This window comes from Dendrobates tinctorius, unplaced genomic scaffold (assembly GCF_039654945.1).
Source record: "Dendrobates tinctorius isolate UK_male_01 unplaced genomic scaffold, ASM3965494v1 ptg000103l, whole genome shotgun sequence".
NCBI lineage: Eukaryota > Metazoa > Chordata > Amphibia > Anura > Dendrobatidae > Dendrobates > Dendrobates tinctorius.
The window spans coordinates 7,719,751-7,745,000 of NW_027361771.1; the positions used below are offsets into that span (position 1 = coordinate 7,719,751).

Genomic DNA, 25,250 nt, shown 5'->3' on the forward strand with positions numbered 1-25,250 from the left:
TGTCATGACTACAGCACACTTGACAGCTGCAGCCAGTCACGGAGCTCAGCAGCTGGGCCAAAGTAGTCACACGAGCCACTGAGCTTTCCATTTGGCTTCAGCGGTCACATGTGCTGTAGCTGTAACCTCACCACTGCAGCCTGCACATAAAGACTGGAGGCAGCGGTGGATCAGCATCACTGGACCTGTGAAGGGAGATTAACAGCTGTGTTTATTATTTTAGATCTCTGGGCCTATAACGAAATATAATCCTGAACACCCTTTCAAGTCACAGGCACAATTTTTTTTGTTAGGTGTGCTCCTACCCATGGTCTCCAAGGTTATGACTGCTAAAATGATTGTCCAATCACATAGAAATTTAAAAAAATCGAAGAATGCGATAAATAGTTAAATATGTTTAACTATCTTTCCAATACCAAGGATTTCTCGGTCCCCCGTACTTTCTGCTTCAGCAATGACATGTCGACATAAGACCACTGCAGTCAATCAATGGCCACAACTATGGCAGCAGATGTGCTGACCCGCATCCACTACAGTCAATACTTAGCTACAGCTGGCACATGTGTTAGTGCTGCATCACTGGACCCAGAACAAGAAAGACCAGTGGGAGAATGGGAATGTCTTGGCACGGGTGTGTGGATTGGTAAGGCAAGTACAGCTTAATATTTGTGTTTTCTAGCATTGTAATTAGTTTAAAAAAAAAAAAATAGGTTGTGGTACAACCCTGTCACATGGACCATTATCACGTTTTTCCTCTGTATGACACCCTCCCCACCACCAATTGGCTGCTTTCTGTGTACACTGTGCATAGGCAGAAAGCTGCCATTCAGTGGTGTGGCTGGTGACAGATTCACTTTAATGTATTTCACATACTTAATCATGACTTATGACAACTATTATTGTTTCCAGGATGGTGCTTAAAACTACTGTCACCTCCCTGACTTACTCTTGTCAGTAGGTCATATGCAAAGTGTATTAAAGGACGTGATTTGCGTAAATGAGCAGATTTATAATCTAACCCAACCTATGGTACTTTAGAATTGTAATACAAGATCATTGCTAGCAGAAATACTGATCTAAATATCCACCATAAATACCTATTGCTGCAAATTAGTGCACTGGGCTGTGAACGTGGAAATAAATCTAACAGAGGTCTATTGTGATTAGAGTTATTAGACCCCATGACTTTGTATGACCCAGAATTTAGTGTCATTCTACTGTCTTTGATTAGTATTGCACTTTATGTGACTATGACGTTTCATATTGCATTATATTGCATTAAAATCATAGTAATAAAAATGTTTTCATTCTCAGTTTGACCCTGTAAAACAGCCATTACAATGTTTGTTTAGTTACATAATCACATCCTGTTTCTCGGAAGTAAATGGATAATAATTAGCATAGTTCAGTGTGAACATAGCTGTTGTGGCATGTACTGTATATTACTGATTACATTCTCGCTACATTAGATACAAGAATAACATTCATTTCAAATCTACTTTGGATGAAGATTTCAGATGTTGAAAAGGTGATCCGGCAAATCAGCTTAACTTCCCCAAGCCCTTACAAGTAATCATTGGGCCGTGGGAATTAGACCCCCACAAACTAATATTGATGGCCTAAACAAAGAAAAGGCACAGTTTTGTTAAAGGAAATGTATCCTCAGAAAATTATTTACATCATAATTTTATGGTAAATGGATGTTCAAAAATGTTTGATAAAAGTTTCTTTTAAAGTTCAGGTACCCCTATCTAGGTTATTAAAAAAAACCAAACAGAAATCTTACAATTTCCAAACCTGCCAGTCAGCCTAGTTTAGACTCACAGTCGCTGATTTGTACAGAAGACTTTTCTGCCGCCTCATGATCACAGGCAGGATTACATGGAAAGGTAATTCCTGCATGCACAGTAGAGATCACACTATCCAGTATTCACAGGTGATTTTACAGCACATCTCTTCCTCCTCCCTGAACTATCACCTTTGCCCTAATCAGAGCATGCTCTTTGCCTACTCCAATAAAACCAAGTATGGTCTGTGTTAGTCTACTGGTCTCTTGCTGCTAATATCCACTTGGCTTCCTGAAAGTACAGGAAGTATGACTTATGCCTAGAGGCCACTGTGAAAAACAAACAAAAAGTTATATAAAAAAAATTACGTAAAAGGAATGTGTCATCAAAAAATTACCTATTAATTAAAAATGAGTTTTTAAGTGCATTTCTATGTAAATCACTAGCTTGTAGCCAGTTAAATGGGTATTCTCCAGTTGTCTCTTGAGCAGCTCACAACTGCAGTCTCATTCCATCCTGGTTTCTGGCAGGGCAGGCTCTCCTGTGACTGTTCTGCTGAGCAGTAGATCTGTATTAATAGAACTATGAAACTCAGCACATTCAGATATCAGTGGATTTTTCCGAGTCTACACTGCCATCACTGTAGTTACATATCCATGGTGCTTTTGAACAAGCACACAGCTCCAGGCAGTGAGAGCCATGAATAGATGACCTGCTTTTAAGGTTGACAATAGTGGGGGCTGCTGATTTTGCAAGATTTATAACAGCAACTTGTCAGGAGTTGAGGGGAAGGTAGGTGAGCAGCTAACTTCTGTATAGAAATCAATGAGCTGGAGAGAGCAGACTTGAATGTTAGGGGTTAGACTGTCTTTAAACTCAAAGAGAAGGGTTGTTAGCACAGAGTGTCTGTTCAAACCACCGTGCAGCCTTGGCACGGCCTATCATTTAAGTGCACCTTCTCATCTAGTTTCCATTTAGCTCTGCCCTTTGTTGGCTCTATGAAGCCAGAGCTGTCAAATAAGTGGGTAAGGTGGGGGAGGGAGTGAATTCAAAGGGAAAATAGGTGATAAGGTGCACTTAAATGTTTAGCCATGCCAAGCCTGCACCAGGTGCGTGTAGTTGGTTTGAACAGTTATTCTGTGCCGATAGACTCTTGTTATCTACTGCACTCACTTGGCCACACACTGTTGGTTGATCTGTTTGGAAACAAGCTGAACACCATGTAAGATAAAAGCTTTCATTGCAGGAAAATAACAGCAGATAAAAAAGCAAGTCAATTGCAAACATGCTTATTTTCATGCTGTGAAACTAATTAAAGCAAATATCATGAGAATACCCCTTTAAGTCAGATTATATAAAATATATGTATTCTAACTCATTCCCCAGAGTACTTTGTTGCAATAAATTGCTTATTTCTGTTTTAGGGTAATATTAACCTATCTATACTGTCATAGCGGGGCAAGTCACATTGCAGAGGGGCGACTTTGGCATCTAAGCAATTAAACTGCAGCTAACTGAACCACCCAGAACTTGATGAAATAGAGTCTATCATTTCTTACAGAGCACATTGTAGTAGATTTGCTATCGGCTAGGTCTACAAATGCGTGAGGCACATTCCTATATAAGAACATAGAAGAAGAGTAGATGACTCCAGTAGTGACATATTATAGGCACTGGATTTTCAAAACTAAGGTCATGTCAGGTCTTTTGGTTTTACTCTTGTAAGTATAATAGAGGAGCCTCGGCAGTAATGTCAAGCTTTTTTTATTTTTAAACTTGTCAATAGCAGATTTACTACTTTTCCAGAATTGTTAAACTTTGCCTCATCAAGACCTGGAAAGTTAAAGGACAATTTGGCATTGGCAAACAGAGTAATATAAAAATCTCTCCAGTATCTTTCACTTCTTTGTTGCTGTGATGGGGAGGACTGGCAGGCACTTCTCCTTGAGTGACAGTTTGGATTCAGTAGCTTCATCCTATATGCTGCTCTGACATGTGCAAGTCTGCAGTGCAGTGCTCATTCTGAAGTCTACACTGTTGCACAATAATTGCACATGTGGATAACAGGACCTTTGAACAAGGACACAGCTCAAGAAAGTGAAAGCAGTGATTAGGAGAACTGGTAACTCATGATTTAGCCCCTCAGCCTGGACTAAGTGCTGCGCACATTTGGCCAGGCCCTGGTGCTTGAGCTCCCTAGCAATAAGCTATACAGTATGCAAGCTAAACGCTCTCATAACACAAGAATGAAAGCAGATAGACAGCATGAAAAAGAAAAAATCAAGCTTGCAATTGACTGCCTTTATCTAACTATACCAATTTCATAACTTGGGAATATCCCCTTAAGTTTTGACTAATATACTGCATGTATAATGTATTATATAGCATACATATAATTTCTCTCTCTACATTTGTTTAGCATTTTCATTGACATTTTATAGTCCAAAGCTTTGTCTTTACTTCAGACTTTAAAGGAGTTGTCTCAGTTTGGTAGCTATTCACCTTTGGCTAGGGTTTGGACCACTGAGATCCCCACTGTTCCCAAGAACTGGGGCGTGTAGTCAATCATGAACACTGCCACTCCATTGATTAATGAGAATGCCAAAGACCAACCGAATGCAGCTCTTCAGAGCCCTGGTTTATGAGATTGGAGGGAGTCCCAGTGGTCAGACCCCAGTGATCTGGTCGTTATCCCTTATCAACTTGATAGCTGATAACTTCCAAACTTGAGAATACCTTTTTAACAAGGACATTCCAGACATCAGCTGTTGTAGATGAAACAAGCCGAAGAGTCTTCATCTTGACAGCACTTGGCAGCAATTTCTTAAGATAATAAAAATGTAACACTGTCTTGTGATGGAAATTTGTAACATGAAGTGAAATTGCTACAGGTTTGTGGGTGAGCCTTTTCCAATGGTAACACCTATTCTTTGTTTTACTTTATATAGTATTGTACCTCAATTTATTGCACTATATGGACTTTATCCAATACTTGTGTTGCCTTTTTATGAGCCACATGGCATTCATCCCCAAACAGATCAGGGCCCAGAGAGAACAGCCTTTTCTCCATGGCGTTTCACCTCACAGACATGTGAGTGGAGGTACGACACATAGGATTTCATGGATACTTTGGTCTCTCATTTTCCCTGATAAAATTCTATTAGTGAGAGGATTGGTGGGACATTATTCAGAAATTGTCACTCATTACAAAATCCTCTTGTTTCGTCGCTGGGCGATAAATAATATTTTGATGATTAGTAGTCCCGACAGTGTCACTTGGGTTATAAATTTTTTTTTTAGTCTTTCCTTCTTTTTTATCAAGTATGTAAGATGCCAAGAACATAAAAAGTCCAGATGAGGTGACAGCTATACATGTGAAGTAGAATACTAGATTATATTGACCAGTGATGTCCACCAGCAAACCTGTGGAATAAAAAAACAGACATGAGCATTAATTCAGATACTAGTGTATATACAGCGGGTTAAATAAGTATTAACATGTCACCAATTTTCTAAGTAAATATATTTCTAAAGGCAATATTGACATGAAATTCTTACCAGATGTCGGTAACATGAGTAATTAGAAAGCAATCCTGCCACTTAGTGAAAAATATTATCAACTAGTTCAATTGATGGTCTATAAAAAAGTATCTCATTACCAAAATGCCACACAAGAAACATCTCATGGTGGGTAAAACCAGTGAGCTGTCTCAAGACCTTCACAACCTTGTTGTTGCAAAACATACTGATCCCATTGGTTACAGAAGAATTTATAAGCTACTGAAGGTTCCAGTGAGCACTGCTGGGGCCATAATCTGGAGGTGGAAAGAACATCATTTCACCATAAAACCAGCCATGACCAGGTGCTTCCTCCAAGACTTCAGATAGAGGAGTGAAAAAAAAGTATCAGAAGAGTTGTGAGTATCGTGAGGGGTACAAGATTCTGTTCCTCTATACAAAAAGAATAGAAGCGTACGATACCATTTTTGCTTCCTCTAACCAATAGGACCTATGGGTTTCCTGAATCACCGAATAAAATTAACATAAAATTGCCTTTTCATTTTTGCCTACCTGCCAGCGGTGGTCCCAGCAAGATTGTAACACTTTCCAGTATTGTAAAAAGTCCAAAAGCTGCAGGAAATCGTTTCATGCCAACAATATCCATCAGTACTTGGAATATAAGTGATCCAATTACACTCATAGAGAGGCCATAGAGGATGCAATAAACAATGAGGGCTGGAAAGGACACAAAAATTGCACACACTAGGTTGCTAAGTCCATTCGCAATCACTGCTCCACTAAATAGGTAAATAAGTTTGCCAGAAAATATCCGCTGCTGAGACACAAGTCCGGCCACTGGACGTGCAAAAATATTAATAAACCCAATTAAAGAGAGCAAAAGTGCAGATGTTGAATCTTCAAAGCCACTGCTGTTGGCATATGGTACGAAGTAGAAAAGTGGCAAGACAAAGCCTAAAACCAGCCAGGTGACCCCTATTGTATAAATCTGGTATCGTCTATGCCGAAGTAGCAGATCAAAAGCCATGTATCTTTGTAGACCTTTACCATGTTCCAATTCTGCAGTGTCATGGTTTACTCCATTGGCTGTTGATGAGGATCCATCCTTACTAGAAACAGCTGGTGGAGCTTTAACTGGCCTCATCATTGCACCACAAACGCAACAGTTTAGCAGCACTCCACCAAAGATCATAAAGGAACCTTTCCATCCCATGGACTCCAAAAGGTGCTGGGATGCAATAGGCCAAAGAGCCATGCCTATTGAGGCCCCTGAGGATGCCAAAGCATTTGCCAAAGTCCTACGCTTGATAAAGTAGTATCCAAGTACTGTGACTGCTGCTTGGAAACAAAAACAAAGTCCCAAACCTGTGAGAAAAACAAAACAAAATAGAATACGTCATTATTTCCTTTAATTAAAAAGAGTCTTGAAAATACTAAGATTATTTGGGGGGGAAGCAAATATAAAAGTGTCAAAATCATAGTAGAAAGTGCTAAAAAAAATGAAGATTTTTCAAAAGCTTAAATAAACCATACGATAAAACTGTAAAACTGTAGAAGAAAATCTTGTCAATTGTGTTCTGTGAAGCATGCAACTTTAATTTGTCAGATTGTAAATTGCTGTTCATACGTTTTCTGTACAGGTAATTACATTTTTTTCTAAACTGAGAAACGCAGTAAGGCCGGGGTCACACTAACCAGCGCAAAATACGGTCCGTAGTTTACAGGCGAAATCCGGATGAATGACCCCTAAATAGTGCTCCGTAGGTCATCCGTAAGCAAGGTGCGGTCGCGTATTTTGCGCATGTCAGCATCCGTATGTAATCCGTATGGCATCCATATGGCGAGATTTTCTCGCAGGCTTGCAAAATGGACATATAATGGAGCCCTATGACAGGGTTTCTAACAGAAACCAAAGATTAGATATAGACACATAGAATGCATATATATATATATATATATATATATATATATATATATATATATGTATTCTATGTGTATATATCTATTCTTTCGTTTCTTTATTAAAACTGTCAGTGTGAGTTTACTGTATAGCGCACTGAATTGCCAGCTTTTCTAAAAGACACCTGGTGCGTATTTCTCGCAAGTCACATGTGTGGTCCGTGTGTAATCCGTATTTTTTGCGCACCCATAGACTTGCATTGGCGTACTACGGCCGTAGTACGCTGACAATCGCAGCATGCTGCGATTGGCACGGACCGTAGAATACGGATGAGAAATATACAGCTGGTGCGAGGGACCCCATAGAGAATCATTGGTCCGTGTCTAATGCGTGCTTTTAGCGCCTCTCACTCGGCCGTATTCCTCGCCAGTGTGACCCCGGCCTAAGGCTTCATTCAGACATCTTTGATTTTTCATGCAAAAAAAGTTCAGAGTGTCATCAGAGTTTTTGTTCCAATTTTCATTAATGTTTGGTCAATGTGTCATGTACCCAGAAACATTATTTGTTCTTTAGATTAAGGCCTCATTTAGACATCAAATTTTCACATATGCATATAACAGTCCAAGTGTCATCATGGTTTGGTCAGTGTGTCCGTATGAGTATTTTATCAGTGATTACCATGTATAGATAAATTAATTAAAAAGCTTCTTCTACTCAATGCAATGTTAAAAGGAATCCCTCAGCAGGTTTTTAGAATCTAAACTCAGGGGTAGGATTCAGCTGCCTTTTATTGGTTCCGGTGAACCGCTTACTAACATTACCGCCGGTTTCCAGAATCGGCAAAGAGTAGTGCCTTGATCGGTGGCCCGCCAGTTTCACCGGAGTGCAGTACAGAAAGCTGCCTACGTCAGCTGCCAGCCTCTTCTGCAACGCATATGGAGAAAGAAGAGGATGCCATGGGAGCACGGAGAGGCAAGAATAATTTTTTTTGTGTGTATTACAAAAGAGTGGCAGGATGTGGGACAAAGGGGACTATGATGTTGGACATTATTACAGTAAGGGGCCAAGATGGAGGAATTACTGGATGGAGGACATTATTACAATAAGGGGCCAGGATTAGCAACAGTTACTGTGTGGGAGCCTGTATTATATTTTACTAGTCATGGTATGGCAGTATTTATCCCTTGTATGTGGTTTAATTTCATCATTATTTGGCATTAATATGTGGTCTGGTCATGGTATGGCGGTATTTGTCCCTTGTACATTGGGTACGGAAAGTATTCAGACCCCTGGTGAGCATCTGAATCTCTGAGCATCTCTGGAGAGACCTGAAAATAGAATTATTCTTACCGGTAATTCGGTTTCTAGGAACCTTCCACGACAGCCATATTGGAGGATGTCTCCCCGCCCTAATAGGGACCAGGAATTGCACAAGAGGTTAAATAATACTCCCCTTCCTACTACCTCAAGTGTTTTTTCGGTACACACTAGTATGCATAGTTACCACCAAAGTGCAGGAAGCATCCAGTAGAGTATCAGATATGGAGGGAAATTAGTGCTGTCGTGGAAGGTTCCTAGAAACCGAATTACCGGTAAGACTAATTCTATTTTCTCTAGTCACCTTCCACGACAGCCATATCGGAGGAATACCAACAAATAATTTCTTAGGGAGGGACAACAGCCTGCAGAACACGTCTGCCAAACGATAAATCCCTGTTGAAATTTAGTCTATAATGTCTGTTGAATGTATGGACAGATGTCCAGGTGGCGGCTCTGCATATCTGCTCAGAAGATGCATCCCCTCTTTCTGCCCACGATGTTGATACTGAACGAGTAGAGTGGGCTTTCAAAGATGTAGGAGGGGGAACATACTGTGACGAGTAGGCGAGGCTGATAGCTTGCTTGATCCAATTCGCGATTGTATTTTTTGCCGCCTTTTTGCCTCTATTCCGACCGGAAATTTGAATGAATAAATTCTGGTCAATCCTCCAGCTCTCCGTCTGCTGGAGGTAGAAGAGAACTACTCTACAGACGTCGAGGTTGTAAAAACACTTCCTTCGTGTTGGAGGGGTTTGGACAGAAGGAAGGCAAGACAATGTCCTGGAACCTATGAAAATTTGAGAATACCTGAGGCATAAAGGAGGGATCTAACCTCAGGATGATGCTATCCTCCGTGATGGTTAAGTATGGCTCCTGTATTGAAAGGGCCTGCAATTCTCCTATGCACCTTGCGGTAGTAATTGCTATCAGGAACACAGTTTTTAGCGTTAAGTTTTTCAGAGTCGTGGATGACAGTGGTTCAAATGGCTCCCTAGTCAAGCCCCTGAGAACTAGGTTCAAGTCCCAGGGGGACCTGACTACGGAGTCTGGGACGGATCCTAGATGCTGAGGTTATGAATCGCTTGATCCATGGATGGCCTGCCAGATCTTGGTCGTAGAATGAACTAAGGGATGACACCTGAACCTTTAAAGTACTAGGTGTGAGCCTCAGATCTAGGCCGTCTTAAAGAAACTCTAAGATCTGTGCGATATTGGGATGGAAGGGATCTGGAGCATTTGGGGAACACCAAGATGAGAACTTCTTCCAAACCTTCCCGTAAATGGCGTTAGTCACTGGCTTCCTACTCTTCTGTATAGTTTGGATTACTTTTTCGGATAGGCCTTTACCCTTTGGAATTCCGGCTTCAGTAGCCAGGCCGCAAGGTTCATTTTGTGCGGGTCTGGGTGCAGTAGAGGGCCCTGGTGAAGGAGATTGGCCCTCTGGGGCAGAAGTATTGGACCTTCCTGAGCCATGTTTCGTATGGCTCCGAACCAACTTCTCCCTGGCCACAAGGGAGCCACTAGGATTGTAGTGACTTGCTCTGCCCGTATTTTCTGCAGTGTTCTCGCTATCATGGGAATCGGAGGGAAGGCGTAAGCCAGATCGAACTGCCACGGATGGGAGAAGGCATCTACTTCCCACGCTCCGTCGGTGGGACTGAGGGAAAAAAAACGTTTCCACCTTTGCGTTTTGACCGCTGGCAAAAAGGTCCACATCGGGATTTCCCCACCTTGACACCAGAGACAAGAAAAACTGTTTGGTCTAGGCTCCATTCCCCGGGATGAACATCCTTCCTGCTGAGGAAGTCTGCCCTTAGATGTACTGCTGATATGGACAGCAGATGTTTATCCGCCCAAGAAAAAATTCTTGCAGCCACCAATCTTAGGTTGAAGAATTTCTTGCCTCCTTGGTGATTGATATAGGACACTGTAGTCATATTGTCTGAACAGATACGTACATGATGATTTTGGACAAGGGTTGACGCTGCCTTCAACGCTTCTTCTACAGCTTTCAGTTCTCTCACATTTGAGGAGCTGGCTCTGACGTCTGGGGGCCATACTCCCTGGAAGTGTGATTTCTCCACTATAGCACCCCAGCCTCTCTGACTAGCGTCTGTGATGACGATTTTCAATGGGAGCTAATCCCAGCTGACACCCCACTGTAGATTCTGGTAGTTCAGCCACCATAGGAGGGACACCTTCACATGTCTGGGAAGAGGGGTTCTCTTGGTCAGTGTATTCTGATATTTCTTCGAACACCGGAGTACATAGGACTGAAGGTTCCAAGTATGGGCTTGAGCCCAGGAGACGGCTTGGATGCACGCTGTAAGCGAACCTAGGATGGACATTGAGTCTCTCAGGGTTGGTGCCCTCTGGTCTCTGAACTTGGAGACTCTCTGAACAAGGTCGAGTTGTCATTCCCTGGGTAGAAAAGATGTTAGCTTTTCTGAGTCCAGGAGTATCCCCAAGAACTTTTTCCTTGCAGAGGAATGAAGGTCTGATTTCTCCAGGTTGGGAATCCACCCCAATCGGCAGGACGTTGAACTGGTAGTGGTTGACCTGGGGCCCCTGGGACAACGCAAACCTGAGGAATCTCCTGTGGTCTGGATGAATCGGGACGTGATAGTAAGCGTCCCTCAGGTCTATTGTGGCCATCACCCAATTTTGTCCTATGAGGGGGATTGCTGACTTGACAGACTCCATCTTGAATCGTCTGTACTTCACCACTTGGTTCAAGGGCTTTAAGTTTATTATAACCCTGTGCTTCCCTGAGGGTTTTACCATTACGAAGAGGCGAGAGTAGTGGCCTCTGCCTATCTCCTGTTGTGGAACTGGGGAGATTGCTATTGCATGCAGAAGTGTTTTTATGTCTGACAGCAAGGATCTTTGGAGGTGCGCCTTTAGGGAGGTTATTCTCAGTCATTGAGGGGGAGGACTTTTCGAATTCCAATCTCAGTCCATCGCGAATGGGGCGAAGAACCCATTGGTTTGAGGTTATGGACTGCCACTGATCTTTGAAATTCGACAGTCGATCCCCGACCGGAATACTGTCATTGGTTGTCCGTAGGGTTATGTTGTTGTTGGGGGGGGGGGCAGAATATTTCTGCCCTTACCTCCTTTTGGATTACTCCATCGGCCCGTTTTGCCCTTCCCTTTGAAATCTCACTGGGAAGGCTGATCACGGGGGGGACCAAAAAATCGTCTCCTAGGTTTCTTTTGTTCTGGAAGCGACTTCTTCTTATCCGTGGCTTTCTCCAGGATGTCATCCAGAGCTGGGCCAAATACATAATTTCCCTGGAAGGGAATCGCACAGAGTTTTGTTTTTGACGTATAGTCTCTTCTCCAGGATTTCAGCCAGTGTTCTTCTGGCTGAGCTGGAGAGGACTGCAGACTTTGCTGCTACTCATATGGATTCAGCAGAAGCATCAGCTAGGAACCCTGTTGCTTTCTGTAATAGGGGAAGAGAGTCAAGGATTTCTTCCCTGGAAGTCCCCTGAGTGAGGTGGTCTTCCAGCGTACGCAGCCAGCGAAATAGGGACCTGGCTACACACGTAGAGGCTATATTTGCCTTAAGCAGGATTGTGGAGGCATCCCAGGATTTCCTGAGCAGGCTCTCAGTTTTCTGATCCATGGGATCCTTGAGCTGAGATGAATCTTCGAATGGAAGAGCCGTTCTCTTAGTTACCCTGGACACCTGCACGTCCACTTTAGGAACCTCCCATATGGAGCAATCTCCATCTAAGGGAAACCGATTTCTCAGATCTGAGGGGACACTAAGGCTACTTTCACACATCAGGTTTTCGGCGTCAGGCGCGATCCGGCGTCGTGCCGGAGCGCCGGATCCGGCAAATATTTCATAAAACCGGATGTGACGGATCCGTTTTTCTGCCGGATCCGTCTTGTTCTTGACAGACAAAACCGGATCCGTCTCATCCGGTTCATCCGTTTTTCGATCCGTTTTTCGACGGATTACGCCGGATCCGGTTTTTAAAAACACCCCTTGTGGCCTTCCGAACGGGATTGGCTACTGGAAAACTATATATAGCGTGTTCCTACAGCCCTTCTTTGACAGGTTGTAGAGGAGAAAGTGCAGGTTGGAGAGAAGAGCAAGTTACTGGCGAAGATGGATGTTGTCATTGGAAATATTTTGAAGAATTTGGCGGATTTTACAGCGGAGGCGAATCGTTTGAGGGTGATTGTTCTGGAGAAGGAGAGAGCGAGACAGCAGCGCATCAGGCATCGTAGACGACGTTTGTGGATCCACCCCATCACAGCCAAGAGAATGACGCGTGGGGTCTATTCTACACTCTGCATGGACCTTCGACGAAACCCGGATAAATTTTTTGGATATGTTCGGATGAAAATGGAGAATTTTGATTACTTGGTGGAGCGCATTGCACACCTCATAAGTAAAGCAGACACCTATTGCCGCTTCTCTGTTTCACCCGCAGAGCGTCTGATGGTGACTTTAAGGTAAGCCACATTTATTGGATATGCTCGCATCAGAGCACACTTTCACTGCAATCTTGTTGGTGGTAGTTTGTATCTCCAAGTGTTATAGCTGAGTTTTGGTATGTAATGCTGTGATTTAAAACTAATTGATTGTTTTTTAATTCCCCACAGATTTCTTGTAACTGGAGAATCCCTTTCGTCACTGCATTTCCAGTACAGACTCGGGATTTCCACCATATCTGGAATAGTGAAGTACACATGCCGTGCACTGTGGGACTCCTTAGCTGAAGAGTTTTTACCAGAGCCCACAACAGAGAGGTGGATTGAATTTCAGAAAAGTTTCAACAGATATGTCAGTTTCCCAACTGCTTGGGCGCTGTGGACGGGAAACATATCCGCATTGTAAAGCCAGCCGGATCGGGATCGGAATATTTCAATTACAAGAAATATTTTTCAATTGTCCTCATGGCCATCGCTGACGCGGAATACAAATTTATTGCTGTTGATATTGGGGCCTATGGCCGCTCCAATGACTCTCAAGTTTTCAAACTGTCTGCCATGGGGCGTAAACTGTATGGAAACACCTTCCAGTTCCCACCCCCTAGATCGCTGCCGCAAACATCTGGTCCACCTATGCCATTTGTCTGTGTAGGGGATGAAGCCTTCCAGCTGTCAGAACACCTTTTGAAACCGTACAGTAGCAGAGGATTGTCAAGAACAAAACGCATTTTTAATTACCGCCTCACAAGAGCAAGAAGAATGGTTGAATGTACCTTTGGTATTCTGACAGCCAAATGGCGGGTCCTATTGACTGCGATCAACCTCAAGACAGAAACTGTGGACGAGGTGATCAAAGCTTGCGTGGTACTCCACAATTTTGTTATCTGCAAGGAACCCATTTCCATTGAGGACACCTCTGAAGAAACCACCTTGCAAGATTACCATGACATTACCACTAGAAGTTCTGTGATGGTTTCAGTAATGAGGGACAATTTTGCACTATACTTTATGTCACCTCAAGGCAGAGTACACTGGCAGGATGACAGAGTGTGAAAGATTTGTGCCCTTAACCAAAATTGTGTACCTTCTGTACCAACAGTATATACCTTTGCCAACCAAAGTTGGCTATCTTGTCATGGTCTTACTATTTTTAGCTTTAGGCCACAGGTGTGTACCTGGTTGTGTTTTATGCAAAGTATTTCACCTTTTAACAAAAGTTGTGTACATTGTTAGGAAATCACCAACAATAAACACAACTTTTTAGGTGAAATACTTTGCTTCAAACACAACCAGGAACACAACTGTGGCAAAAAGCTAAAATTTACCCACAGTTATATACCTAGTTTTGAATACCATTTTACCTTTTAAATACCCTGTATTTAACCTTTTTGGCCGCAGAAAGAAATGACAGACAACCAGTGTAAAATAATTTAACTTTTATTGAAAAATGTTTTTTTTAGTAAACTGTTTTTAAATTTAGTAAACTTTTTTAGTAAAGCTTTGAAACCATAAAACTGGTCATTTTTATTAAAAAACACACATTACAAATCTGTGTAGTGTGGGGTGGAAATACTGCTGGAGGGGCTGCGGGACACTTCGACACTGGGAGTGTGGAGAGAGGACTGGGATCGTGGTGGGGAAGGAACAGTTAGAGGTGAAGGTGTGGAAAAAGCTACAGAATGGGTGGACATGTGGGAGGCAGAAGAGGTGGTGGGCGGTGGAGTGGAGGGTTGGGCAGGGACTGTAGGAGCAGATGATGTTGATGGCAAGTTGTATGGGGAAGGAGTTTGGTATGGGGCAGGTTGCTGGAAGTGGGGAGATGTCTGGTACTGGGGAGGTTGCTGGTACTGGGGAGGTTGCTGGTACTGGGGAGGTGGATGGTATGTAATAGGAGGGGGAGGATGGAAAGTGGCTGGAGGGGGTGCAGGTGGAGGAACTACTGGGGTGGGAAGAGGAGGTTGGGAGGTAACGTGCTGGAGAGCACCGTGGCATGAATGCATTACATGCATCTGCTGGGTAGGAGATAGCGTTTCCATGCGCTCCACAGCAGACCTGAAAAAGGTGTGGTTTGGCGAAGATCTTGCTTCTGAATGCATGGTTTGCAGAAGTGTCTTCACCTCCAGAATGCTGGAGTTGATCTGCTGAAAGCCTGCGGAGATTTGCTCTGACAAGACTTTTAGACAGTTCTGGAAAGATGCATTCAGATGCAAGAACTCTGGCGCATAAGTCTTTTCCTGACCCCTCTGCAGCTGCCGCCCAGTACCCGCAGGTGTACTAGAGGTGGCAGGGGCAGAAGGGTGGGGTAAAGGGAAAGCGATCTCCTCACCAGCAGCTTCATGTAATGTAGGCGGCCACGATGCTCCTGTGCTGGTGGATGGGACAGAGGGGTCGAATGTGTGGGAAGGCTGTGAAGGTGCAGATGTACCGGGGCGGTCGAAGTGTCCCTCGGTGCCGGTCTCCTCAGGGATCGCCTCAGAAGGGTCCAACCGTGCAGGCTCCCGAGTGCTGCTCACCGTGCTGTGGAATAAAGAGAAAAAAAAACAATTAAAAAAGTGACATGGCATGGCCCTGGCTGAAAAAATATTGTTACATCGAAACATTTTTTTTCACATGTGGTGTGTAATATTTACCTTCTGGTGACCATTGTATCCCGGAGGAACGACAGGGCTTGTGCGTACTTGTACTTGCTCCTGCGTCCTCCAGATCCACTCGAGGCCCGCATCTCTTTATTGAACTCCTTCTTGAAACGATCCCTCACAGACCGCCACCGCTTCACAATTCTGTCCCCTGAAACGAGAAAGGAATGGTTAGTATACAACATCAGTGTTTCCCAAACTCCAGTCCTCATGGTCCCCAGGGGTCATGATTTCAGGATTTTCATAGTAAATAGAAATCCTGAACACATGATCCGTGGGGACCACGAGGACTGTTGTTCGGGAAACACTGGTTTACATCAAGCAACCGGTAACTGTATATACTTACGCTCTTTAATCTGGGCCCGAGCATCGAGGTCCTCCCAGCGGTCCACAAGGAGCGAACAGATTTCCTCCCAGAGTCGTCGGGTAACGATCAGGTCAGCGTGGCGGAGGTCAGCCATATTCCAGAGCGGCTCCCTTTCTCTGACGAGATCGATGAGGTGGTCCACATCGATTCCTCCATCCTCACCGTCAGAGTCGGGAGCACGCTGTGAAGGCTGTTAAAGAAAAAGACAAAAATAACATAATTAGCCTCCACAAAAGAAATGAAATAAAAAGTGCAAAAAAACAAAGCAAAAATATTTATACTTACACGCTGGTGACCGCCGCGTTGCTGTCGCCGACGACCCTGGGAGGCACTGGGAGGACCTCTTGGCCGAGCACCAGATTGGGAAGACTAGAGAAGAAAACAAAAAATGTTATGTCTTTGGATGTAGGCATTTGTTTGCTGTGTGTGGTCTGCATAACATTGTTTTCTATGTGTTGTGTGTAGTGTGATGTTGTGTTTCTGCGTTTGATGCCAAAAACTTACCAATTGTGAGCCCACTCCAGGTGTCTGTCCACCCCTTCCTTCTTCTTCTGGGAGCTCCTCTTCATCTTGTGATTCCTGTTTTGAAATAAAAGGCAATGAATAGACATATATTACAGAGATGATGGATTTTGGAAATAAAAACTTACCGTCAAACGCTGACGATGAGAGGGAGGGCTCCCAGAAGAAGATGTGCTGTCTTCCTGCTGGCCAGACTCCATGCCTGTGGGTGGTGTTACAGCTGCTGCCAGTGCTGCTGCTGCTGCATCTCTTGGGCGGCTGTTGAATAAAGAGAAACAAAGGGCCAATGAATATCTTGATATTCCATGGCCCTAGTTTGGAGGAATGGGGGATTTGATAATTACCGTCTCTCATCTGCTGCTGGACTCCCCTCCTCAGCATGTTCCATTTGCTGCTCCATTTGGCGTGGTGGTGGTGCTGATGGTGCTGCAGTGGTCTCCTGCCTTCTCCTGCGCCTGGTTGCTGTCTTGGGTGGCATGTTGGGTGTGGCTGAGGGTCCCACTGTCTTGCTTTTATATATGTGTCTTGTGGGCAGAGCTACTGAGCATGCTCAGACCAAAAAAACCGGATCCGGCGCATTGCGGCGCTCATAGGCTTTCATTGTGTGAAAAAGCCGGACGCGCCGGAACCGGCGCGTCCGGCTTTTTCGCCGGAGACAAAAAACGTTACAGTAGCCGTTTTTTCCAGACGCCGGATTGAGACACATTGCCGGATCCGGCGAAAACCGGATGAAACGCATGGCCATCCGGCGCGATCCGGCGCAAATGCAAGTCAATGGGGGGGAAACTGGATCCGGCATTGCATTTCGCCGGATCCGGTTTTTGTCAAAAGCGCCGGATCGCTCCTGACGGCGAAAACCTGATGTGTGAAAGAGGCCTAAGTCCCTTCTCGGGGAGGGCCCAATTCCTGCATAGCCAGGTTTCGGATGTTTTCGTGACTGGGAAACCCCTTTTGGTCTTTGGGCTTCAGTCCCCCAAACATTTCATCCTGAATAGAGCATTCCACTTCCGCCTCCAATCCCATAGTGCCCCTTACCATATTTACTAAATCCCCCATATCTTCAGACGAGAAGTAGTATCTTTTGTTATCGGGTTTGTGGGCGGAAGTGGAACTCTCATTTTCCCACGCATCCTCTGAATTAGAGGTATCATTTTCGTCCGAGTCAGAGTCAGATTCCACAGGGGCCGCTTTCCTTTTTCTAGTAGGAGGGGGCTGTGGCGTCGGGGTCTGGGCAACAGTCATCATATAAGTTTGGACTTCTTGTTTGATGAGGATTTTTATACTGTCCAGTAGGGAGGGCTGCTCTGCACGTATTACGTCATCCGTGCAGGGCTGACATAGCTTCTTCTTATATGCCGAGGGAAGTTTGGTACCACACACACTTGCGGCTCGGTTTCTTTATAGGGTCAGGGGCCTTGTCTCCCTAAAACAGAGAGAGAAGGCATACTAAGTCACCTCAGAGACCACCCGGACAGAATAAAGGGGGGCCCACCCCGCTACTTACAGAAGGAGGGTGAGCACTGGGCTCCGCAGAAGCAGATCGTGAGGGCTTATCGCCGTCCATGGTCAGTCTGTCACAGTCATGTACAGAAAATGGCCTTACCTGGACGCACCCAGACCAGGGTTTTAATAGCCAAGGTCCATCCAGCGTGTTTTATGCTCCTCATCCCCTGGTCCACAGATGGGGGTCATTCCAATCACCCCTCCTCACAGCTGATTCTTCAGCTGTTCAGCGGCCGTCCCATTCCCCCACCCCGTTTGGGGTTGCTGGCTCCGCCCCCTTGGTCCCGGTCCAGCCTCTTGCTTAGCGGCTGGTCGGTGGTGATGCTGGGGGGGGGGGTTGGTAGAGCCAGCGCTAACGGGGGCCCGGGAAGCTATCGGAGGCCCGGTAGTACCGGCCGCAAAAGCGTTCCAGCCAGGAACGCAGGAGGGAGGCAAAACTGGAAGTTCAGCGCCGGTCCCTCAGTCACTTCCGGTACGCACGTGCGCCTGCCGCATGGGGAGGACGACGCCGGGGAGCTCACAGAGAACCCCAGCCGCACATCACCGCCTCGCTTTACCCCGCAGAGGGGCGCAGGAGAGGCTGACAGGGGTCCCGAGTCTCGCCGAAGCGGAGACGGGAGCAGTGCTTCCGGTTGCCGGCCACGGCAGCACTATCCGGACCTCTTCATGCCCCATAGGGGACAGGAAAAACACTGGAGGTAGTAGGAAGGGTAGGGTTATTTAACCTCTTGTGCATTTCCTGTCCCCCATTAGGGCGGGGAGACATCCTCTGACATGGCTGTCATGGAAGGTGACTAGAGAAAATGGCTGTCCACCAATATTCACCTTTCAACCTGACGGAACCGGAGAGGATCTGCAAGGAAGAATGGCAGAGGATCCCCAAATGCAGGTGTGAAAAACTTGTTGCATCATTCCCAAGAAGACTCATGGCTGTACTAGCTCAAAAGGATGCTTCTACTCAATCCTGGGCAAAGGGTCTGAATACTTATTGTTAGAGCTGGTGGAACGCACCAAATAATATAGATGATAGTAAGGTGCGTTCGCAGCCCGGGTCCACCGTGCAGAGGTGGTAAACTGCTGCTTGGTAATGGCGGATGCTATATGGTGGTATAAAAGACATTCATACAAGTGCATACAACACTCTGTGCGGTCCTTTTATAGACACAGCCTTCCAGGACCTTCCTGATGGCCCAATCTGAGCTGCAATAGGACCTGAGCATGTGACCTCTGACCTCCAATGAGAAGTCGTCCCGTGGGCATGCTCAGTAGGAGAAAAGCAGGACTTAGTCCCAGGAGCATCTGCTCACCGCTGACTCATGCAAGGTACAATAGCTGAGCCTGGAGTAGCAACCAGACGCCTAACATTAGCCTGGGCAAGACGCTGGGACCGACGTCTCCGCTGAGCAGGAACCTCTGCGGCTGTAGAGGAATGGGAGCCTGCAAGTGCATGGCTTGAGATTCCCCCTGTGCAGTGGGAGAACCTTGGCACCTAACACTTATGACAATGTGATATTTCAGTTCTTCTATTTTAATACATTTGCAAAAATTCTACATTTGTTTTTTTTTCAGTCAAGATGGGGTGCAGAGTGTACATTAATGAGAAAAAAAACTTTTTTGAATTTACCAAATGACTGCAATGAAACAGTGAAAAAACTTAAAGGGGTCTGAATAATTTTCGTACCCACTGTATGTAGTATTTGATCACTGTGGAAATAATATGTGGTCTTGTCATGATGTGTAGGTATTTGTCCCTTGTATGTAGTATTTGGTGATTATGAGCGGGTAGTCTTTTGTGTGGTCGTGGTGTGGCAGTATTTATCCCATGCATGTGGTTTTATTTGGGCACTATCTGGCTATGGGCACATGGTGCGTTTTCACAGCGTTTTTTTCAGAGCGGAAATGGGCTAAAAACGCTATGGAATCCTTATGCAAGCTAATTCAATGACAATCCTGAAGTGTTGTCCACACGATCAGTGAATTTTCTTTGAGTATTTGGTGTGCGGTTTTTTCCTGCAGCATGTCAATTCTTTGTGCTAATTTTTAGTGTTTTCCACACATTGACTTCAATTGAGTCAGTGCAAAAAGCAAAGAGGGAAACACCGAACAAGGGTAAAGAAATAGTGGGACAAGATATATGGCTAAAATACCTTTATTAGTGAAGGTAAAATGTAGCATTACAAATAAGACGAGGTGCCAACACGGACAAAAAGATAGCGGCAAATTTCAGCAAATGATGTTAATATAAGTAACAATTATTATAAAATTTAATCAATCATAAAGCCAAATAACTCAGGTTATATATATGTATTGCACAATTATAGATAGTAAAAAAGGACAAAGGCACCAATACTATACTGGCAGTGTGACAAGAAAAAATATATGATGAGATAAAGTGTAAGAAATGTGTATATGTGGACACAACAATGAATTAATTCAGTAAAAAAAATTATATAAATATATGAAAAAAAGTGAAAAGAATTATCACACTCAAAGTGTGTGTGTTACTGAACAGCAGAAAACAGTGATGTGCCAATTAGAACCTTGTGCATTCGCAAATCATGAGTGAATGAATAAAAATAAAGCTACAATCAATATAAATCAATTTAAATACTGTGCTTGTGTAAAATAGAACTAAACTGAGGAAAGAAAAAGGGGAAAAAACAAGAAAATTAATGACCGGTCGCAAAGATATACTGTATATTATACTAGCTGAAGAGCCCAGCACTGCCCGGGCATAGTAACTAACTGTGGTTAGTTATAGCAAATTATAATTATCCTCCATCCCATAGTCCCGTGCCCATATAACCATCATACATATCCTCCATCCTATAGTCCCGTGCCCATATACCCATCATACATATCCGCCATCCCATAGTCCAGTGCCCATATACCCATCACACATCCTCCATCCCATAATAAACCATTATGACATCATAATGAGCAGCGGGGCTTGCAACCTATGATGACATCAGCGTCGCCATGGCAACCATTATGATATCATAATGAGGGGCGGGGCTTGACACACACACTTTTTCCCCATTATGTAGATAGGGACAAATTGTTTGGTGAATTGGAACGCGCGGGGTTAAAATTTCACCTCACAACATAGCCTAGGACACTCTCGGGGTCCAGACGTTTGACTGTGCCAAATTTTGTGGCTGTAGCTGCGACGGTGCGGATGCCAATCCCGGACATACACACATACACACACTTGAGCTTTATATATTAGATATATATGTATATGATTAGGGGAAGTGTAGTGTACAAGTTTGATCACTAGATGGGGGTATTATAGTTGTGCTTAGTGTAGGACAAGAATTCATTCGTGTAAGTGGTTATCCGTAGGAGGGGTTAGCTGGGTGAATGACAGGGATAGTTCCTGGTAGCTTCAGTCGGGGCTTGGTAGCCCAAAGTGCTCGAGAGGGCTAAATACACAAGCTACTCAGCGCCCCATAACATTTAAGGAGGAACCCAGCCATCCAGAGTCAGTGGGACAGCATAGCCTCAGATATAGCAGCGACAGCATCTACAGGAACTTGGAATACAGGAGAAGTCAGAGGCAGCACAGCAGGGCAGGTCACTCACCATGTGGCAGGTCATTGCTTGGGCTGATGCCCTCTGAACCGGGCAAAACTGCTGAGGGAACACCCGTATGCAGTGAGGCTGGCCAGGGAGGACGCTGAGGAGCCATTGGAAATGGTCTGACCCAGGAACGTGCAGTGTGACAAGGAGAGGAGTGCAGAGAAAGACAAAGTAATGTGTAACGTACAAGCTTTCGAAAATGTAACAAATCTGGATGTGCTGCGAAGTCATGAAGGTAAAGTTTTACGTTTTGAGTTGCACCTGGACTGTGTCTCTGGATTCAGATGTGGCTGGAGGTGACCATAAAGAAATGAGAACAGACCCCGACAATGCAAGGGACCGAGAGGCAAGTAAGCTGATAGTGGAGTGTGATTTTTATATATTGTAAGGCCAGGGTGCACAAGGCCCCATGAACTCAGCCACGACTACGGCCCTGGCTGACCTCCAACTTGGCGTAGTTGGCAAGATGCCGAAACCGTGCTGTGTGTGAAACCCATGGATGATGTGAATGATGTGACCAGAAATGAAAGAGATGAAGTAATTGTGGATACTACTGAAATGCTGGATGTGACTGATACATTGGACTTGTATTTGCCGCAGCACTATCAGGGTCCACTGTGGGCGGGCAGGTATATGCTGGTAAGGTGGGCCGCAAAGGTCTGTCCAGCACCTGGTTTTCTTTATGTGGCACGTGCGCTATACTCACGGTCACGATGCGCTCGGCACCTCGCTCTCTGCCAGTTACCAGGCACACTGTACTTCTCTCTAATTTCTGCTGGGACCGAGAGGCATGTAAGCTGATAGTGGAGTGTGATTTTTATGTATTGGAAAGTCGGGCGCACAAGGCCCAATGAACTCAGCCACGACTACGGCCCTGGTTGACCTCCAACTTGGCAAGATGCCGAAACTGTGCTGCGTGAGAAACCCGTGGATGATGTGAATGATACATTGGACTTATGAAAAACCTTTAATGAGACTGGCATGATGATGGCGGCTCTAAAGACGGCAGAAAATGGCGTGCAATTGAGGGACAACAACTCTGATCCCTCCCCTCGTGGGCATCCTGATGGAGAAGTTGTCTGGCAGAGTGTGGCCTAACCATGGTGCCCGCCCCTGCTGGGTGCGTCTGAGAAGAACCCACCCCTTACAACAGGTTACAAGGAAATGGGTGGACAGGCTGGAAGCGACCCCACCCTGGAACGAGTGGGGCCCAAAAGAAAATCCTGTGTGCAGCTGCAAGACGTCATTATGAGATACGGTGCCGGCAATGATGTACCACTCCTGCACTCGTCACTGCGGAGGCATAGGCCACGTATAATTGAAATGGAGACAGGAGGAGGAAAGAACCCAGCCCAGATGTGAAGATGACACTGTTACAGGTTACCTGCCCTCTGCGGAAGAGAGTCACCGGCGGCTGCCAAAGGCCGAGTCATCACATCACCGGGAGCATCAACGCCTAGTGCCGGACACAGCGTCCGCCCAGAAAGAACCTTCACCGGAAGAAAGTGCCGAGCCGGAGCTTCCACCACAACAAGAGCAGAAGCATCACCGGAAGGCGGAACCTTTTCACCTGAGGTCAGCGTTACAGCAGCAGCGGGGACCAGAACCCATGATGGCCCTAGAGGAGCCTGAATCAGAAGTGAAGGCCGAGTCGGCACTACGTCAGCTGAAGCCAGAGTGCGCAGCAGCGTCCATGGAAGGATACAACATTTGCGGGACGGGCGCGGCCCTTGACACCGGACAGCTGGTACTTGCCGCGGCCTTGTACCTCGCCAGGCCAAGGTGTCCCTTGGCCCTCTGTCCCATGGGTGAGCCCCTTGATTTGTCCCACAGTCATCAGGGACAGGAGGCCAGGTCTATGTCGGGCGCAAGTATGGAGGTGGGCACTCCTCGGGTATGCACAGCGGTACAGGGTCCGTCCCACACCACTGGCCAGTCCATCTGGATTGGGGACATTATCGCTAGAAAGAAGCAGTGGGAAAAAGAAATTTGGACCCAGGTGCACCAATACAGGGAGGGCGCTATGGCTGGGCGCTGCTCTCATGGGCAGCTAGTTTACCGAAACGTGGAGCAAGGATACGGCTTTATACCGGAGGTAGGAACTGATGATAGAATTTATGTCAACGCTGCCTATGTGAAACATGGGAGACCCCTATTGGAAGGGGACTGGGTCTCCTTCAAGGAGGTCTGCCCTAGGGGCTACTTATGCGGTTGCGGTGACATTGTGTCTGGAGGATAGCGGCCTATAGTTATATGCGGGCCCAAGTCAGGAGCAGTTGGCTCCCCAGGTTTAAAAAAATAAGGAAAAAAGCAGCACACTCCGTTTAACCATATCATAAAAAACCTAAGTCCTTTATTTCAGAAAAGCATACATGGACAAGGTTTATGAAGGCAGGATAAGTGCAGGCATGCAGGCAAGAAACAGGACTACGGCCGTTTCACGTTAAACACGCTTCCACTGCCCTTATAAACTTTGTCCATGTATGCTTTTCTGAAATTAAGGATTTAGGTTTTTTATGATACAGTTAAACGGAGCGTGCTGCTTTTTTCCTTATTTTTTGGATCGCCTCATGTATGCTTCTTCAAGCAAGCACCTTTATTACCGTGCTTTCACCCTGGAAAGTGTTGCTGACTCAGAGTCCACCAACTCCACCAGTAAGTAGACTGTTTCTTAGTGCCATTCTATTTTTTTCTTTTTTGATTTACCTCCCCATGTTTCTACTTCCCCCAACACTGCCTCTGCTGCATCCTGGCAGCCCATGGACTCTGCGTGGCTGCAGAGTCCACTTCAGCTTGCACACGGGCATGAAACACTGATGATAAAGTGGCACGGGATGCGTGCCATTGAATTGTATATTGCCTGCTGAGAATTGTGAATTTGTGCTTGTTGCAATTATGAGAATGCGGGACTGTTCTGCGTATCTACGGGCAAAGGAGCCCTGATACGCTCCCAGAGTCAGGAGCAATGTGGCCGGAGCGGCCAGGAGTGGACATTGGGGATGGAAATTTTTTGTTGTTGTGCTCTTCTGCTGGATAAGCAGGACTTTTTCCTTTTTGGAACAATGAGTCCTTAGACTAATGAACCAGGTGCGGCTGCAGCAATAGACTGCGTTCTAGGACCAGGTATCCTGCACATGGGGCACGGGACTGTGCCATACACCTCCCTTAAAGACAACATATCTGTGGACTGATTGTGTAAACAGATGGACTGTCTTCGGGCACCCGCTTATAAATACCGTAGAATGTAAAAAACATTATCCTCCCTACGTGGAGTATTCGTTTGTAGAAATAAAGTTTGTGTAAGTTATGGTCAGGGACGACCATTGGAAAAAGGAAGGGATACTGTAAAGGGGGTTACAGAAATTGTCCTGAACCTCCAAACTTGCCCCAATTTAGTGTGTATATTTGTACAATTGTGTATATATTGTCGGCTCGTAATGATGTGTACAAAATCTGTTATGTAGATCTGCATATGATTAGGGGAAGTGTAGTGTACAAGTTTGCTCACTAGATGGGGGTATTATAGGTGTACTTTGTGTATGAACAAGAGTTCATTTGTGTAAATGGTTAACTGTAGGAGGGGTTAGCTGGGTGTAAGGCAGGGATAGTTCCTGGTAGCTTTAGTCGGGGCTAGGTAGCCCAAAGTGCTCGGGTGGGCTAAA

The 25,250-nt window shown here is 45.3% G+C and overlaps 1 protein-coding gene across 2 annotated transcripts in view; it reads right to left on the reverse strand.

Moving 5' to 3' along the window:
• Positions 1–304: 304 nt before the first annotated feature.
• The window catches only part of SLC16A5 (solute carrier family 16 member 5), a 123,116-nt gene continuing 98,170 nt past the window's right edge, over positions 305–25,250 (reverse strand). For both annotated transcript variants that reach the window (XM_073588033.1, XM_073588032.1), the window contains exons 5-6: positions 5,859–6,671; positions 305–5,210 (exon numbers count right to left, since the gene is read on the reverse strand). In XM_073588033.1, coding sequence (XP_073444134.1) covers positions 4,975–5,210; positions 5,859–6,671 — 1,049 coding nt within the window. In that variant the 3' untranslated portion in view covers positions 305–4,974. The remainder of the gene's footprint in view (positions 5,211–5,858; positions 6,672–25,250) is intronic.